We start from the raw sequence: 19,142 nt of genomic DNA, 5'->3' as shown, positions 1-19,142 counted from the left end.
TTTTCATTTACAGAGATTTTCCGTTGTATATATCATATGCAGAAGATGTCGCAGTTTCGGCTAGAGGCACAGTTTACTTTATTCATTTATACTGACCCATTTGCATAAATGCATTCGGTAAATACACCCGACCTCAATAACCACAAATCAGATGTTTACTGTTGAAAAGCAGTTATGAATAGGCCACTTGTTTAATGTAACTAAAAAAGAAGTCCTCTGTGAATTTCGAAAGTTTCATAACGTTTTATGAATTAAGCCATTTGATTCTAAACCACTAAATACGGCCTATACGTATCTGATGGTTTAACACTGCAGTGTAAAACAGATTATTTCTTTTGTGCTTATGGCGATTGAACAGAAATTGTGTACTTCGGAATTCATATGAAAGCATCGAATTAAGCGACGTTGATATAGAAATTTATATTTCTATAGACATATGAAACAATGTATAATGTTCAACAGAGACATATCTGTCTATTGTAAGTCGGTTTCGCAGCAAATTCCCCGCTGCTCATCTCTACACATTAGCCAGAATAAGCAGTGTGATGCTTACACCGGAGGTCCCGGGTTCAAATCTCTGCAGCGAAAGTAGTTATTCCGATCGAGGTTTAATTAGATTCTCCGGAAGAAGTATGTCACTGTACCTTCCGCATGCATTCTTAGGCTACTTCACTGCTTTCAGTCAATTCAAAACTTCTTCAACTGACGCAGTCAGTACGTAAAATAATCCCTGCAGGAAATGATTTATTCATTTTTATTCCGCGTAAATTCAGTTTATTATGTAGCCCTCGTGTTTATTTACCGTAGGTAACAAACCGCTTTCTTTTTTGTCCACAATTTACAGAGCTCTTGTGGGTAGCACTTCTTAACGTAGAAGAACAAATATTTGTGCTTCCCACTTCTTTCATCACCAACCAGTTTCTCTGTTCAGCCAATCATATCCCATACATCAAATTCGGTATCTATTGTCTGGTCTGCATAAGACTTCCAAAACCCACAGTACACACTCACCCTGAAGATGGCAACTGTAGTTGTTGCCGAAACGCAGGATTCGACGCGACTTATCCCCGAAGGAAGAAGTTTCACAGATATTTCTGCACATGGTGGAGCTGCTTAGAACTGTATTGTGTATTATAATGTTTAATTTCTTAAAGTATCGGCGCACATATTGTAAACAATTTCAAATATAAAGTTTTACATCTTACTTAGAGCTACGTTCTTTACATCATTTACGTCTATTTTGTACGAAAAGCGGTTTTTGATTAATTTAAGTTAGATCTGAGTTTCGTGTGAAGTTTGCGTTATATCAGGTAGATACAGATCGAAATTAAATTTCACAGACGCTTATGAAATTTATCCGAAATTTGTTAAGTAGTCTAGAGATGAAACACGTGAACTGACGGACAGAGACGACTGCCCAATGACGCCCTCACTTTAAATGTATCGTGAAATATGATGTAAGTGCTTAAGAATAGTTAATGAAATGTAGCTACTGAGCCGTCGCTCAGTTAACGCTGTTTTGTGGTTGCCCTGTGCTTTTACGATGTATTACCACTCACTGCCTGTTAAGCCTAATCACGTCCACTCATTAGTTTCATGTCAAAGAACAAAGAGAAAAGAGGACGGTCACTCATCCTTGATACTAAATGTATTGGAGGTTTAAAGCTTCAAATTGAACTATAATCGCAGAGTAATTCAAATTAATGCACAGTAATTAGTTCTGTGTGGCCCTGTAAGTTCTGCACTTACTAGCAGATTGAATTATGAGAATTCTTACTACGGTTCAGTTCAGAATCTTTTATTTTTTACATTTCCAGTCCAGAAACCAAAAAGTAAATTATACAAAACTGTAATCGTGCCTAAGTAATATTTGAGATTTCACAGCGGTGAGTCTGAAGATTTCTGTCTTCTGGGTTGTAGCACCTTGTAGTCTGGTGGAAGTTTACCTTCGTTTCAGATGTTATTGCTGCCTCCATCTTCAGGGCGCTGATGATAGATACCCAGGAAACAACTATCTTATAATTGTTTCTTACTTTTATATGGCTTTAATAATTTTGGTCTGTCATCCTAAATCGAAAATGTTGATAGTATCTGATAACAGAGTGCTAAGGAGGATTTCTTGATCAGGTGATCGACTGTTATCCTGTCATGAATGACTGCTCCGGAGAGTTAATAAGATTTCTAACAGGCAGTTCACTCTAATATCCTCAGTGTGTAACAGGTAGGAGTATACGGTTTATGTATTGCCTGTCGGACACACACTATTCCCACTGTCCACAGGTACCAACCATAGACCCTGGAATTCTGCGTAACTGCCCGTGGTGGAGTCCCCATGCGTATGACTGGATTTACCAAGGGCCGGCCATGGGAGTCCTGGCAGTCAACTCTGTCTTCCTCATCCTGATTATGTGGGTCAGTAAACAGAACATACTATCACGCTAACACCGTCATTTTTCAGTATTCTTTTTATTGGTATTTAACCTTTTAAAGCTGAAGCTTGTCTAAAAATCATAACATATAAAGTAGAAATTGTGACTTCATATGTTTGTTCGTTTATATCTCGAGAAAAGATATATCGATTTTCACCAAACTTGTATTTTTTTCCTGAGTTCGATTTCCGCTGAGCTCGAAAACTAAGCACGATAATAGATGGGGTTTTAACCAGAATTATTTGTTTCGTAAGTTAGTCTTGCTGTATATTAATACTGTTGTTTTATTTGAACGCATGACAAACCAGAAAGGCCTCTCGTTCTCATTTCCTCGTTTCTGAGGCTGAGAGGGATGCCGCAGGCAGCGAAGTTAACAGACGCCTGCAACTCTAGTGGACTTGAGAGACTCTCCAGCCTCCCACTCGCTTCGTATGAATAGCAGGAGTTGTGTTGGAGAATTACGGATGAGTCGCGAAACAAAATGGGAGGTGCGAGACGTTTAATCAGGCTCAAATTTAAAATTTAATTTTTAAAATCGTTAAAGTTGGAGGACGTAATAGGATGGAGAAGATTACGCAGTTTAATGATGCTCTTAAGCTTATGTTCTGTATTTCAAATTAGATATTGTTAGAGCAATCAAAGCAAGAAAGGTGAGAGGGATAAGCAAATGATAGGGATGGGAGAGATGCAAAATGCGTACAAAATTTTAGTCGGCAATCCTGGTAGAAAGAGAGAACTCGAGAGATCTGGACGTACGTAGGAGGGAAATATTAGAGGCTGATTTAGATGTTCTTGTTAGGAAATCCCTGTTCGTGGTTCCATTTGTGCCAGCTCTGAGCCGCTGACTGCCTTTGCAGGTTTTGATTACTAAGTTGCGGGCGACCAACAACGCCGAGACCCAGCAGTACCGCAAAGCCACGAAGGCTCTGCTGGTCTTGATCCCTCTCCTTGGTATCACCTACATTCTCGTCATCACTGGACCCGCAGAGGGTGTTCCTGCTGAAATCTACGACTACGTCACAGCGGTACTTCTCTCAACACAGGTAATTCCATTGTTTGAAACTTTCGTTCAAGTCCACCGGAGACTCAGCGACCAACTGAATAATTCTTTGTCAATTTAACGGACTCGAAACGGGGCATGGACTATTTTAATGCAGCACTGCATAAATCTCCCGAAGAGAACGCAGTATTTTGGAGAGTAATTTTGTGTGTATTGTTTGTTCAACAGGGTTTTACCATAGCACTCTTTTATTGTTTCCTGAACACGGAAGTCCAGAATACTGTGCGCCATCACCTGGAACGCTGGAAGACGGCCCGGAGTTTGGGTGGGAACCGACGTTACACGTATAGCAGCAAAGACTGGTCCCCTCGCTCCAGAACGGAAAGCATTCGGTGAGTTGGCTGCACTGCCTATACGTTTGTTGCTTTACAAGTTAAAAATCAGAAGAACCTTTTTCCCGTTGTCTGTTGCTTGAGGTTTTTGCAGTGATTTGTTGAGACTTGCATTTTCATTCTTCGTGCTTTGCGAGAGCAAAGTTTACTAACCGTACTGTTTTTAACGACGCTGCTAGAAGATAAGATTATATAGCGTGGAATAATAGAATAATAAATAAATTTTAAAGGACGTAAAAGAAGCCGTCGTAGCTTCGAAATGGGAAACGAAGGTGATAACTCGTTTTACACGCATTTTTTCTGACTGCATTAGGAACTGTGTTACTGAAAACTCACGAAGTTTCAGATAATTACTCCATCTTCCTACTGTCTTTAATTCAGAGATAAATATCTTTAAAATATTAAGAATTGAGATCCTTTATAACTGTGTTTTTGGAAAATTATGGAAAGAAATTCTGCTTAAACTACCCATTAATCATGATTAGATAAAACATTTCGTGACAGCTTTTCTACCGACTGATAATTCTTATGTAGTGCTTGATCTGGTGGCATTTGAATTGCATTTGTTGAATGTCTGTGTTGTACTGCATGCTTAGCTTGCATCTGTCTGCTGTTGTCGGACTGTTCTGTCAGTGTATCACATCATAGAAATATTACGAGGCGTTCAGTTACGTCTTTTTCAAGGTGTATATTGAATATTTCAAATTTTTTATTTATGTGCCAGTAATTAATATATAAGAATTTTTAAATAAATTACATGATATTAGTGAGATGCCAAAGAAACTCACGGAATAATGAATTTCGGCAGCTGATAATTATTTCGAAATTCGAGCTCGAATAGTCTACGTTGCGGTTACATCCGTCTGTTCATTTTAGTGAATAAAACGGAAGATAATGTTGTATTAGTCTTTTCTGAAACCCATTCTGCACATTTTAGTCTAATGTGCTTTGGAATTGAATGTATGTCTGTCCGTCTGTCCACATGTTCCATCTCCAAAACCACCGAACGTATATCAGTGGAATTTAGTAATGAGGGTATGCAAAAAAAAGTTGGATAAATTTAGTTTCCGTTTGTATCGATCAAATATAACCCTTTGTAAGCTCAGATATAATTTATTTTTTCGTATTCACAAAAACAGCTCATCGTACAAAGAAATTGGCTCATGACATGAAACGTAGGTCTCGTCCAATTCTTAAGCTTTTATTTCGAACATGTTTGTGTGTGGTGTTCATTTAACCTGTGCCTCCTGCCTGCCCCCATCAGGTCACCCTCTTGTATTCGTTCTATATAGATGATACAGCGTCGTTACATAAGACACAGAAGAACACAGTTAATATTTTTATTGGGAAGTTATTTAGTTGAATTAATATTATACTTCTAGAAGAATTTTATATATCGTAAAAATATCTTTATTTATGTATTCGTAAATCCTTTGCGATCTATAGGCGAATATTCAATCTGATATTTCTCCAAAGGCTTTGATAAGTATCTGTTATTGGACGCTACGACTTCACATTTGAATATACTGGTACTTCGAAGTCGCTTCCACCACACCACACATGATCATTCGACTCTGTTATAACCTCTGAAAACAGAAACTGTATCGTTAAATTACGTAGAGACTGAATCATGTTATATATACTCAGGGAAGGGATACAGGATTTGCTGCTAACGTGCCAAAAATTGTCCCTATGGCTTGCTGTGAAGTAATCACGTGTACTGAGATACATGGGTATGTTTTAAACCTATGTAGTATCGGTGTGCCTAAAGATCAAAGGCACGTTCATTTCAGGCTTATGATTAGCTTCACGAAACTCTGACAGTCAGTACTGTTGTATCCAGACACACAGAAAATGCCCTGAAGGCGACTTCATCGTTTTGTGTCCTTCGGTCTCCTTTATTAAAGGTAACGAGAGGTTATCCCAAAGCGCTATGAGACTTTTGTTTACTGTTTATTGTATGATACACCTTTTTTACTTTTTCGTCACATATTTCCGTGCCTCGAGCATAGAATTTTCAATAATTTAATTTAATGTTCTTTCCAACGAAATATAGGTCATTTGAACCATTATGTCCACGTGTGTGTGTGTCTGCCTCTGCTCCCTGATAACATTTTAACTTTATCATCGTACGTAATTAATTTTGTACCACGCGGTAAGAGAATTTCTCAGTGACTGCTCCGTAGAGTTATTTACTTAGAAAAAGAAACAACGCGTGACGAAAAATGATAGAGATAAATAAGAAAGGAGTTAGGCACAGGAAGGAAGATAGAATGAGATAAAGCAAGAAATAAAGTGTAGAAGGATGAAAAGAATGAGAGACAACGACAGAGAAAAATCATTAAGTAACAATATAAGAAAATAATGAAGGAAGAAAATTAGGTAGATATTTAGACGGAAGGGTTGGTAGGTAGGCACAAGATAGAAAGAATAAATTATTAAATAAATAAATACTCTAAACACTGTTTTGATGGCGTCAGGTTAGAACCTGAATATTTCAGTAAACAGTTATGACAATGTGAGATTTGAGGTTCTCACGGCGGGAAGTCTGGTATAGTTCACCAACGTTTCAGAGGTGCTTGCTTCCTCCGTCATCAGGACGATGATAAGCCTCGCGCGGCAACATCCCAGAAGACCGTCGTCTTCAGTTATGACAGTGCTCCGTATCGCCGTAACCTGCCGGGTGACATCTAAAACGCCAGATCGTGTCAGTACACGAAGCTTCTGGACCAGTGGCGTTACAGACCGTTTGCCATTCATGTGCTCGGTAGTCTGTGCACGGAAAAGATTGGAAAACCGTATACTACTAAATTGCTTTCCCGCCTCGTGCACTTGTGTCAGATTTGAATTTCTTACGTAAACTACGTCGTGCATTTTACCATTAAACTCTACAATTAGTCCATAAACTGGTAACATATTCCTTAGATAACGACATCTGGCTGACCAGATAGTCTGTTCGATTCCACCAGAAAGATTGATAAACATAATTTGTTGGGTTTGTGTATTTAATATCTAAACGAATACATATTCTAGTTGCATTCAAAATAATTTTTTCTAATTTTAGAACCTGTGCTTATTCTTACATTTGATTCAAAACAAATACGTTTTCTATAGAGCTGTTTTTATTTCAATGTGCGAGACTACTTGAAGACCTAGATATAGATGGGAAATCAACACTAAATTGGGATCTTAAAGAAATCGTCTGGTGTCAACTGGTTTGTGATATGGTTCAGTGTTGGACAGTTTTGAATATATAATGAACTTGTGGGCTGTATAAATTCCCGAAATTTTATAACTAGCTGAGTGACTACGGATTATTACGTATTATTCAAACGGGCTTCTGCTTCAGGAGATTAGTTATGACATCTAGGATATTCTATAAAACACAATCTGACATTCACTTTCGTGACTTCTCAATTTTATGAGTTGTATAACGCCATTCATTCTATTGGTAACATTTGATCACTCTTTGCATAAATAGAGTTGTGTATCTGAGATAGTTATTCCATGATTTTTGAATATTCACACTTAACGAACCTAATTTCCTTCTTCGGTCTTTGTTCAGAGCAACTGAGGGATGTCACGTAATCCTTATTAAAGTATTTGGTAATGGTTGCAATTCAATACAGGTTAATAAGCACGCATTATCACTGTGACTATACAAGATCTAAAGCAGATCACGTCATGTTGTAACCTTAGCTCACCAGCCCGTCAGCTAACTTTAAACAGTCGAACTGCAAGGATGTTTTCTACACACGGGCAACGAGTGTTCATTGTCGAAAACTTTCTGGCATCTCGTTTTTACTTAATTTACCAGAATGACTTTTGGGACACACTTAACGATACCCCTGTGTCAAAGAAATCGACAATATGTCGTCTAGCGAACCGTTTCTCTGATATAGGATCTCTTCACTTGCTTAAATCAGACATCAGGAAAAGAGTAGACGTTTGCAGCGTTGAAGGTAGTGGACATTCCCAATGATTAGTAAAACATTGTTTTCTGATTTCAGTACAGTTTATTTGTCGACAAATAGACCATGTGTCAGGACTTGGTCGCTTGACTTTTCGATTGTTCTGTATGAGGTTTAGCGATACGTGACACAAAGAGTGTCTCCATGGTTTTCGTTGAGGCACATTTGTTCATCTCGAAATCAGAGATAGTAGCATTTTTACGCCAAATGAAGAGTACTTGAAGTGCTTCACAGTTTCCCCTAGAGATCAATATCTCCTTGTGGTTGATGACTGCGTGTTGAAACGAGGTGGGATATAGCGGAAGCAATTTGTGAGGAATGACGGAGAAACGGTGCTTTGCAGAGATAGCATTCGCTACGTCATCTAAATTCATGAATTCGTTCTTGTTACAGTGTACTCTGCATAAAGCAGTAGCAGTTCCAAGATTTCTTCTTATATCATAAACCTTATTTTCATGAAAGTTGCATTAATTTTTATTCCGCGCATTTACTTAGGGGAGAGGTCCTATCAAACTTCTGCCTGTCTTTGCTTTGAATATTTTATCTAATGCTTGTAATTCCAAGGCGTCATTTATTTTCCATCTAACTGCACAACATTAGTACTTGCTTCTCTAAAGTCTTTACGAAATAAAATGTGAGCTGTAACATTCATCGTCGAACTTGTCTTATGAAACGACGTGAAATTAGTTTAATGTAACAGGCATTAAAATAGTGGAAGTACGAAGAACATGCCAAGTAAGGCCCAAAGGGGCGAATAAAGATAAATTAGCATTAAGTAATTTAGCAGGGTTGTATATATTTGTTTGCTATCGAAAAAATGTCCGTCGGAATTCAACGGGGAATTATTTATTTCCTATTTCTATCCCCCGTTTCCCTCATATTCTTATCTCTTTCGCTCCTTTGACATATTTTCGTTTTACAATTTCTTCCATTTGTTTGATATTCTTGCTGTATTGTCGTAACGTTGTTCTGAATGTTTTGCAGTGATTGAAAATAGCGTTAAGTGAGAGATATTTCTAGTTTCCTGAGCTTGAAATTTACGTGGGACTACATCAGGGAATTACTGTCGATAACCCAACGCTGTTTCTTTCTTCGCTGCAAATTGCTTTACTGTAAATGCTGTGTTAAAAGTCGCATAGATATGCTGCATAATCTTTTTTGTGACATTTGATAACTTTCGAAACAAACGTCCCTAAACTTTGCTTAGTTGACCATTTCTAGGGACTAAAATCTTTACAATCTTAAAAAACCTGGACATTAGCTTGAGAGATTTCGTCGTTTTGTTCTCGGGTCTTATTAGAAGGCCGAAGTTTTAACATCAGTCAGTATTTCTTTTCTTGCTGAAATGTGTGAGCAACATTTACTTTCTCCTCGGGTTTGTGACAAAGAAACAAAGCCGCCAATAAAAACAGCTACTGTGACCATAAATGGACTGAATCCCAATTGCTATTGACTCAAAACTGCTGAATAATATACTCGTACAAGCGCGAGACAATGTGGTTTGTTGCACAAAACAGCAATCTAGTCATTTATTAGACCTCGTATGGAAATTTGCCCGTTTCGCTGACCCTACGAAGTAAATGTATAGGAGCTAATTTTAGTACTTTCAAATATTTACTTCTTTATATTCCTACTAAAATGTTTCTCTGTGATCGGCCTTGCCTTAAATTCCCTTACTTGTTTGTGAAACATTTACAGAATACATTTTCTAAACATATTAACACAGTAATCCACTGAGTGAGTAATTAAGACTCATATGTAGAAAATCTTACTTCTGAGATTTCAGGTTCTTACAGCAGCGAGTAAGAAGATGGATGTAGAATGGGTTTCAGCGCCGTATAGTCTAGCACCATTTTAACGACACTTCAAATGTGCCCTGCTGCTTCCAACAACAGCACCCTGATGATGGAAGCATCTGTAATCTTCTGCGTGACTACACGGCGTAACAACCCATTCTGCAGCCATCTTCAGAGACTTTGCGGTTTAATATGCGACTAGATCACCTGCGGGAAGTTTTTCTCTGGAGTACCCCTGTGTCCTGCATGATTTCTTGTTCCATTGTCTCTGCACTTGTAGTGTTGAAGACTCCGTCTTGCTGTGTTTCGGCAGAATGTACCATGTCTATGGAGAAGGTAGCAGCCGTCCGGGCTTTCTTCTTAGGGCTGCCCCTTGATGACCGCTGCTGCAGACCGAGCATTCTAAGTTGTTCGTCCCTAGTAGGTAACTCTGCTCCACTGGGTGTCTGATCTTCAGCTTCTTTTGTCGCCAGTCGGTTGATAAATATTCAAGTTCTAGTTTAACCTCACTCCTATTGCCTTCTCAATACAGGGAAAGGGGAATCTTGGTCTTTCAACACGTGTTCTAGTAATCCCTGTTGTCCCAACATTCAGAAGGACGTTTTGAGTGGGCTGAAAGCAGAACTTGATTATTTATCGGACGTTTGGTGTTATTTTTGTTTTTTTTTCCAAATTCGATGTTCTGTTTGTTATCATTTTTTGGCTCTTATTGTCGTTAGTAGTGTTGTGTACTTGTGGAATTTAGTATTCGGAGCGGAAACTTCTGTGGATATTGCAGAATAAACGTATCTTATACTGTGTAGAGGCGATGTGTTGATTTGCTAATGTTATGACCACTTTCTTCAAATCGAAAATATACAGAAACTCTTAAATATGTTTCGAAATGTTTGTCAGAATACTAAATTCCGTAAATGTGTTTATTCCGTTATGTTCATGATGATGGCGTAAGTGGTACTGCCCTCTGTAATGTTAGTGTGAAGCCTTCAGGGGCTCTTCGGACAAACATGGCCTCCTCCCCCTCCTCCTCCCCCTCCCCCAAAATGATTGCACCGAAAGACCGTCATTAATCACAGACAAAGATCTCCTTGCAGTAAATTCTGCTGTCTTGTTCAGCAACCCAACTATCCATGTGTACGCAGCAGCGAAGTAATTCAGGTGTAAAACAGTGAACATAATTTCAATTAACATAGTGACAAAGGAAGATATTTTAATTCACGTATATGAACATCATGTTCTGGGAAGAACTTGAGTTTGTGTCTTCCTTCAAATGTTTTACTCTACATGATAAGACTGGAAATAAATGCAAATTAATAATATACAATTCAATAATCTATTTTTGTTCAGATTCGGAGTACTTTAAGTTTCCGCTACATAACCTCAAAAGTTCGAGCCGTCGCCATGTTTCTAACACTTTGGCAGCTGAAAGAAGACATTTACCACATTTACTACTGTACAAGTTCTTGAGCCAGTTCTACCCACCTCCGATCCACACAATATTCCATCTTAATCATTAATATATAAAAAGTTTGTTTATATAATAGATAATTTGTATGTAATTTTATTATCCGTATCTGCACAGCATTTCACATTGTCATCTCCTGTGCTGTATTAGTATCGTCATCAAACTAGAAGCTGAATATCTCCAAGACTTTTGTGTCATCGCATTGCTGTTAAATAAGTAGGGTGTCACAAAATCCCTTCACTGGGTACTGTCTTCAGCCAGATGAATCCATTCCCCATATTTGACTACCCATGTAACCCTAGGTCATTCAAGTGGTCCTTCAGATTTTCCAACTAAAGCATTGCATCCATTTCTTTTGAAATGCAGAGAATGACTTTAATTTTCTTTTTAGTTTCCGTCCAGACCTCTTTCAAGACATTTTATTGTGAATTAGCAATTCAGATGGTTTTGTCAGCGGGCCTATTACTCTGACGTAAGAGCAGCATTGGGCTGCAGAGGGCTGTCATTCTCTTGCAGTCTTTTCACTGTCGACCTCTTTACTCGGTGGAAAAATATGTCAAGTACAGATTTGTTCCCTCCCCAAGATAAGAGCATGAGGGTGTTATCTCGGCTTGTTACAGCAGAGTTGTTATATCCTCAGAGCGTGGTTTTGTCGTCTCGCTTCCACGATGACCTCCATTGGACTTAAACTAATGTTTCAGAGCCGCTGCCACGCGGATCAGTCTGTCGTCCGCTCCGGTCTGTTAAATGATCTGGAAGAACAGTTGAATGGATCAGTTGAGATGGAATTTGTAATTAGTTACCGGAGTTCGTTGTTAAGGGGTGATAAGTAAAGAGGGGTGAGATTGTTTGGACCTGCATCACAGAGGCAAGGAAAAAGAAATGTACAAGGTTCTGTCAACGATAGGAGACACTTTGTAAACCTAGGCGCAATCGGGAAGATAACATTGTAATTGATCTCGGAAAAGACGCACTCTGAATGTGCGTGGTTAATTTGTTGTTTGGAGATGGCTGTCTTCTGGGTTGTAGCACCGTGTAGTGTAGAGTTTACCGACGTTTAAGAGATGTTAGCTACCGCCATCATCCGGGCTATCACAGTTAAATCCTACCTAATTTGTGGTTTATTTAATGATTATGTTTTTAACTTAGACTATATTTATTAATAATGAAATAGAAAATATAGAGGGAAGCGATAGTGCTCTATTTTAAGGTGCTGCTGTCACAGTATTTTATGGAGGGACTGAGTAAAACCACAAAGAACCTCGAGTAACATTACTACAACTTTACATCTACATTTGTGTGTGTTTATTGAATGAAACTGACAGATGACGCGAGTGACGAAACGGTGGTCTGCATGGTGTCTTGACTACTTATATTAGTAGTGTAGTGTAGTGTAGTGTAGTGTAGTGCAGTGCAGTGCAGTGCAGTGTTAGTGCACGATGAATGTTATTAAGAAAGTGGCCTGATGCGAATACTCTAGTTTCTTATTAAAAACTTAAAAGCAGTCAACTGCAGTCCTGTTTTTGTAACACGTTCCGTTTTGGAGATGCACTACGCGAAACTAGCATTAGGGTGAAGGAAATGTGTTAAGTAGTTTGTATCTGTTCAGCCAACCGAAAATTACCAGCTTGTAAGAAATGTGAATGCCCACTGCCCTGTCCAGTGCTAGTTCAGTGTAGTTATTTCTTCCACACACTGTGTCTCGTAATCTCTGTTTCTTATTATCCTCTCAGCTGCTCCATGACCACCCATGTGACTATTTCCCTTGAAGTCGGAGTGAGATTTCAGGTTCTCACGGCGACAAGTATGAAATATAGGTATTACGTATATTATGGAAACTCCATATACGTTTCTCCATTAATTTCTTTAACGTTTACCTGGTTATTTTAAAATTGTTGCTGAATGTGGGTCGATGAGAATAGTTAGTTATTTATCAAAGGTCATACAGAAAACACCAAGCATAATAGACATGATACGCTTTTTTAGGTTAAAAGTGAGTCCCTTTTAAAAGCAAAGTCCATCCTGCAGGATTCAAACCAAGGAATCTGTTATTATTATAAATCGCTCGATGGCGCACAGGCTTCAACTGCTTCTCGCTTCTTGCATCGTTTGTCATTACTGTTATAGCATTATCATATGCCCACTCGTAAATCATTCTTGTCTGTCTCTCTCACTCTCTTTTTGGTATTTTCATAACATCGCATCAACTTATACGAGTTTTTTTGTGTCTCTTTTACCACCATGCCCCTTCAACATCCCATAATTTCTCATTCCATCGCTTTCCTTCCTTGTCATCTCCGTCATGATCACGGGAAACGGATGTCGGTCTGCGATTCACTGCACTTCCGGCCAAACTGTTCCGTTCACACATGCGCACTTGTTGCCGTGGCCTGAAATCCGCTTCGTGAATTCCTCGCCACGACATAACAACCACTGTCCCCCATGAATCTTCACCCCATTTTCTCTGCCATGTTTATTTATCTATGGCCGACTTTGGATGCACGATCTTCATGTCCGCTCTGTTCACTTGTAATTGCACGCACGTCGCTGCCTGACATGCTCGTATTTTTCGTTGTTACATCGCGACACAATATCACATTTAAAAATTCTCCTTTTAATTGGTATCTTTAACTCCTGCGTTGTTGTTCTTCACTGATATAATTCTTATTCCAAATATCATCTTAAAACCTGTACATAATCGCCGGCATTGATTGCAATATTTTGATTTGTCCCACCAACCGGCGTCCGACTATGTAATTTGTCATTATTATCCCGCGAAAACTATTTGTTTAATTCTTTAAACTATTAATGTAATGTTAATGTTATGCTCTTATTTATGCACACCTTATCTATTTGCAAAAAAAAAAAAAATGCCTGTAACATCTATACATCACGTATTCATGTATTTTTCATCTTGATAACATAACCTTGATACTTCAAATCATACAAAATTCTTACACACAATTTTTGTACTTGTACGAACTCGATCTTCATGTCCCTGGTTCGTCGATGATCTTTGTTTCGTTGACCTGCTGACCCGTAATTCTTACCACCGACCGAACCAACCCCTTGTAGCCTATACAGCCAACCAGCTAACCAATACAGAAAGCGGGAGTCCACAGTCAGCGAAACGACGACGACCACCCTTGTAGGAGGAAGCAACTTGAACAACGGATCGAACTCCATCTCTGCGAAGTTGTCAAATGGAGGGTCCACTGTCAAGGTCACGTCTGTGAGTACGCTGATCGTGGCTGAGAACGCCGTGTGAAAGGTTTGTGGTGCCCCCTTTCCCCGCACAGGAAACTTTGTTTTATTGTGTGATGAAGCGAACGTGTATTGAAACCTGCAGGCTGTCCATAAGAACTTCAAACGCATCTGGCATCGGCGTGTACGTACCTGCGGCAGGACCCATCACGCCACCGACGTATGGTCCAAACCTCACCGTGGAGAACGCTGTGTGAAGCCGACCAAACATGCTCAAGACACGTTTCGAACGTTTTTCTTAGTGACTTGCTGATGGACAAGCAATTCGGTTACGACGCCAGTCATAGAGCACTTATGCACTGACAGTTAAATCACATTGACTTGGTTTATTCACCCGTTTCAAGTGGAATTGCTTTGTACTTCCCATATGGCGACGTCGTATAACCGGTGCCGTGAGCGTGAATGATGCTTAGGACGGGATAAAATTAACACACGGTTATATAGATATCTTTTCATGTATGATATTTGAGGTTCTCACTGTGTTGAAGATATCAATGTTGGTATTCTGTGATTCAACGCCGTGTGGATTGTCTGGATGGCCTTGAAGATAGAGTCAGTATGTTCCTCCGACACGTTGATATCTACCTGCTAGTTCATACGGCTTTGCAACCCAAAACACCAACACTGACACATTTTATTCACAAGTTATCGATAGTTCATAAAACTGTGCACGTAATCATGAGTTTAATTGGTTTTTAATTGTTTCGACGAAGTTTAAATAATGTGAGATTATGCATTAACAGTGTCGAATAATCGTTATTATACTTTAATTTGTAATATATTGTCTCATTCTTTAGCGAGAAGGTTGCTTCACCATTCTGCAAGACGTCGCTCAACATTTGCATAATTTGCGATGACAGAGTACTTAATTATAAAATAACAAAACCATGTTTTAGGGTATAACCTAAGTCTGGTGCGATTCAGATAACATCAGATTATGTAAATGTACATCAACTCATTACAAGGTTCGTTATCGAGCAAGTGCAAATAAGTCATGTTATTATGCATGATATTTGAGGTTTTTACAGTGGCGAGTGTTCAGACTGCAATCTTGTAAATTGTAAAGATTACACGATGTCACAGTTTAAACTTGTAGACTATATATCTAAACTGTTATCGGTCATTGTATTAATATTCAGTATGTTTAAAATGTGGCATGTTATACAGTACTTATTTCTTACCATGTTGAAACATTGTTCATTTTGTATATGTTTTCATACCAGTGCAGGAAATTTGCATTTTGTAACTGGCTGTGTTCGTGTTGGCATAATAACTGTGACAGGAGCTAAAACTTCACAGTGGTGTGTACACTAGCTTTTCTGTTTATTTTGGCCTCTCGGTTAACATTGTCATTGGGCGAGCTTGGCGAAATAATTAGTTCTCGTATTGTAAGAATTCGTGTACAGGTGATTGATAAACCGAGGAATTTTTCGGTACAGTCCAAAAACCCGGGGACCAATATAAGCTTAGACGCCTGTCCTTCTTAATCTTCTGCATTGTTGCAAATACGTATATATATATATATATATATATCAACTTAAATGTAAATAGAAGTGATAATTGAATTCAATCAGCTTAGTAACTCCAGTTTTACCATAAAAATTCCTTGAAAGTAAATTCATATCTAATCTGCTCTTATGCTTGTTTACTTGTTTTATCGAAGTGTTTTGTACCTTCGTGACTGTCTATTAAAGTCTACGTATGAAGCAGTCTTTGGTTCGATAAAGAGCTAAAAGATGTTACCGCGGTTTGTTGTAGACAAAAACACATCAACACGAAATTTTATTCAAATCTTCGATTCAACCGTAAATTTAGAAATAAATTATAAATATACATAATATTTTAAATCATACTGGAAGAATGTCGTGGTTCAGTTATCGTCGTTTCAAAAATTTATGACGCAAATATAAATTAGAACACTTTTCTTCGTTGTTCCTTCCACCCTTTTTTCCAAATAGCCTGATCATGGCAAAGTGGTTACATAAAAAAGAGTAGAGTGACTGACTGGCCGACAACACTCCGACACTAATTTTTCTTGGATTTTATGTATTTATGTTGAAACCTATAATGCAAATAAAATAAATGCAGTTAAAGTAACTCGAGAAAAGTGTGAGTATATAATGGTGATTCTGCCTTCCAGGAACCGTAACGATTATGATGTTTTGTGTACGTGTTTCTAAGGCGTATTACCTACGTAATCATGTATTTACAGATGCAGTTTTTACATTTATATATTACTGCCACCTGAGTTAGTGAAAAAGGCAGTTTTATTCAGTCAGGATTTTTGAATTATTTACGAACATAGATATTTCTTACTTCTTTCAGAAATTCTTCTGCGAGATAATACGTTCTGTCAGACAAACAAATGTTGGATGTTGATTGATGTGAACACTAGGTGATACCAGACAATGTTCTGGTCCCTAGATAATGGAAGGGATGTGAAGGTAGCTAGCTCTATCGTTGTCTTGTCTTGTTCCTTGCACAGTCATGTCAGAGTTGTCACTAGGCGCCCCGCGGCGTGCAAGTTACTGTCATTGTTCATTTATTTGTGTGTTGTTAAGTCATAACAAGACACAAGTCCATGATCAGGCGAAATGGTCTTAGTAAGATATAATAGAAAAAGTTTGATACAGTTCTGAGCCGAAGTTTGTAGGGTCCGGAGAAAGTGGAAAATAGTTAGGTCGATTATATTTGTCGTATCTTCAAATGAAAGATCACGTTTTTCATTGTTCTTAAGCATATTACTCGATGGAAATTTGTCTCGAATCTAACGTGTTACACTCCCAAACTTTTAAACGAATTACAATAGTCTTTGAGGCGTTATGTAATTTTAATATGATTTTTGAGGTTTTCACGACGGTGAATATGGCAGTTTCTTTGCGTGAGGACTACGTGAACAACTTATAACAACCGCCTTCGAATTGGAAGACCATGAATGTATGCAACTGTTTCACGATACAACTTATTATTTAAGCTAAACATTAAATACGAGATTTCTAGATTAAGTAAGACTGCATGGTAAATTATAACTGAAGAACAGAAATGTTGTTTTTTTGTAATTTTACAAGCTTTTTAACGTGCTTGAATTAAAAAATCATCAAGGCTTGAGAATGTATTTCAATGCCTTCGCTCTGATTTTCCAAACGTTTGTAAAAATAGTTTATTCTTATAATATGATGTTAACCATCGTCAATGTCTGAGATATATTTATATACGCGACGCTTCGGACACTGTCTTTGTTTCCATATTCAGTGATTGGTTAGTATTATCTTAGAATATTTGTATTAATTTTAATATTAGTCGGGATAGATGAAATCTAACCTAGGACTTTTTGAATGCCATCTTAGTAGGTAACTTCGTGATCTGGTGGTCGGGCTATCACAACTTTATACCTATAAATTTTTTATGGGTTTTATTCCAACCAGCTCTCCTTATGTTAAAATATGAAAGTAATACGAAATCTATGACAGTGAAAGCCATTTAGCTGAAAACAAAAGTCGAGAAAATTGTCGAAACGGCGTGTACATTATATTATATATATATATCAGATAATTGGTTATTTTTTGTAGAATATTAATGTCTACCCCATTAATATGTAGATCACTGTTTAAAATAAGGTTGATTGTATAATATTCTTATAATAATGGTTATTGAAGAATGTAATTCATATTTACCAACAGATTGTTATTTACAGTTTTCCAGGATGATATAAAAGCATATATTTGTATTCACCCAGAGAAAGTGTCGTACATTGTTGCACTAATGTAGCAGAATCTATATGTAAAACATGTGAAATTATTCCATGGTATTATCTGTATTCTGTACTCTTCTTTTGGTAAGTGCGTATTGTATGTACTGCATACTTTTGTACTTCCATCTTTATATTAGTGTCCGTCATTCTGCCAGCTGTCGGTGTTGGATTGGCTATATTTATTCGGCAAATGTCACATTTACACGATATTGCTTAAAGTTTTAAAGAAGGGTGTACAATTAAATAAATGCTATGTCAGCCTGAGTGTGACTTCGGTTTAGGTAACATATTAGTCATGGAAATACTATGAATAATTTTGTTATTAGAGGTTTAAAAACTATAGAATCGTATTCTCTGATCTCGTATTTAGTTATTAATTTCATTAACTTGGGATATATTTTATTATTCTGTTATATATTTTTTAATATTTCTTTACATTTACCTTTACTGGAAAGAAACAAACAAAGGCAATTCGTTTAGCAGAATTGATAGTAAATTATTTAACTTATCAAACCTTAAGTAGTATTAAAATAAAATGAAGGCTATAATTCAATATCGACAAATTTAAATCTCATATTTATTCGTTCATGTGCCCTGGTAAACATGAATCGCCTTTGTATTTTAAAGACCTCATAAGAACGAGAAGAATGTGAAACATTTCTAGTCCAAGGAGAAGTTCAGCCGGGGTATATGGCAGTGCACATTCTAATGTGACACGTAGGCTACCAGCCCAACACTGACGATAATCGAGCGACTGTTTGCCGCAGTGCTGCGTGCGTGCAATCAGCAGCAAACTATGACAATGTGCTGTATTTATGAAGCATGTCATGAGTCCCTCAAATCCAATTGACTGGCCTTTATATTCTGTAACATTTCGTATAAGTAGGCATGATATATTGTCTGCTATGAATGCTACGATAACTGTATTTATCAGTAAGGTCTCTGCATTGACAAATAAAGGGACTGATATGGCCAGAATTAATTAATTTATTTTTGTTTCATTTTGTTATAAAATGTATTCTTGACGTGTATGAGCGTGTCACTAGTATTTAAAAGTTAAATTTAAGGCAGAAAACC

The 19,142-nt window shown here is 37.7% G+C and overlaps 1 protein-coding gene across 7 annotated transcripts in view; it reads left to right on the top strand.

The window, feature by feature from the left end:
* LOC110832851 (diuretic hormone receptor) overlaps nucleotides 1–19,142 on the top strand; it is a 160,175-nt gene that overhangs the window by 138,486 nt on the left and 2,547 nt on the right. For 4 of the 7 annotated variants that reach the window (XM_087356973.1, XM_087356978.1, XM_087356971.1 and 1 more), the window contains 3 exons: nucleotides 2,281–2,412; nucleotides 3,287–3,472; nucleotides 3,658–3,821. In XM_087356973.1, the coding sequence (XP_087213099.1) occupies nucleotides 2,281–2,412; nucleotides 3,287–3,472; nucleotides 3,658–3,821 (482 nt within the window). Of the gene's footprint in view, nucleotides 1–2,280; nucleotides 2,413–3,286; nucleotides 3,473–3,657; nucleotides 3,822–9,901; nucleotides 10,767–14,125; nucleotides 19,052–19,142 lie in introns of those variants that run through there. The other 3 variants (XM_087356976.1, XM_087356975.1, XM_087356977.1) reach the window with 3 other exon arrangements.

Source organism: Zootermopsis nevadensis, unplaced genomic scaffold (genome assembly GCF_977971745.1).
Source record: "Zootermopsis nevadensis isolate Lab colony 2312 unplaced genomic scaffold, Znev_1.0 Znev_ptg000028l, whole genome shotgun sequence".
NCBI classification, from domain to species: Eukaryota; Metazoa; Arthropoda; class Insecta; order Blattodea; family Termopsidae; genus Zootermopsis; species Zootermopsis nevadensis.
The sequence above is the reverse complement of the archived record's forward strand: the minus strand, read 5'-3'. Positions and strand labels throughout refer to the sequence as shown.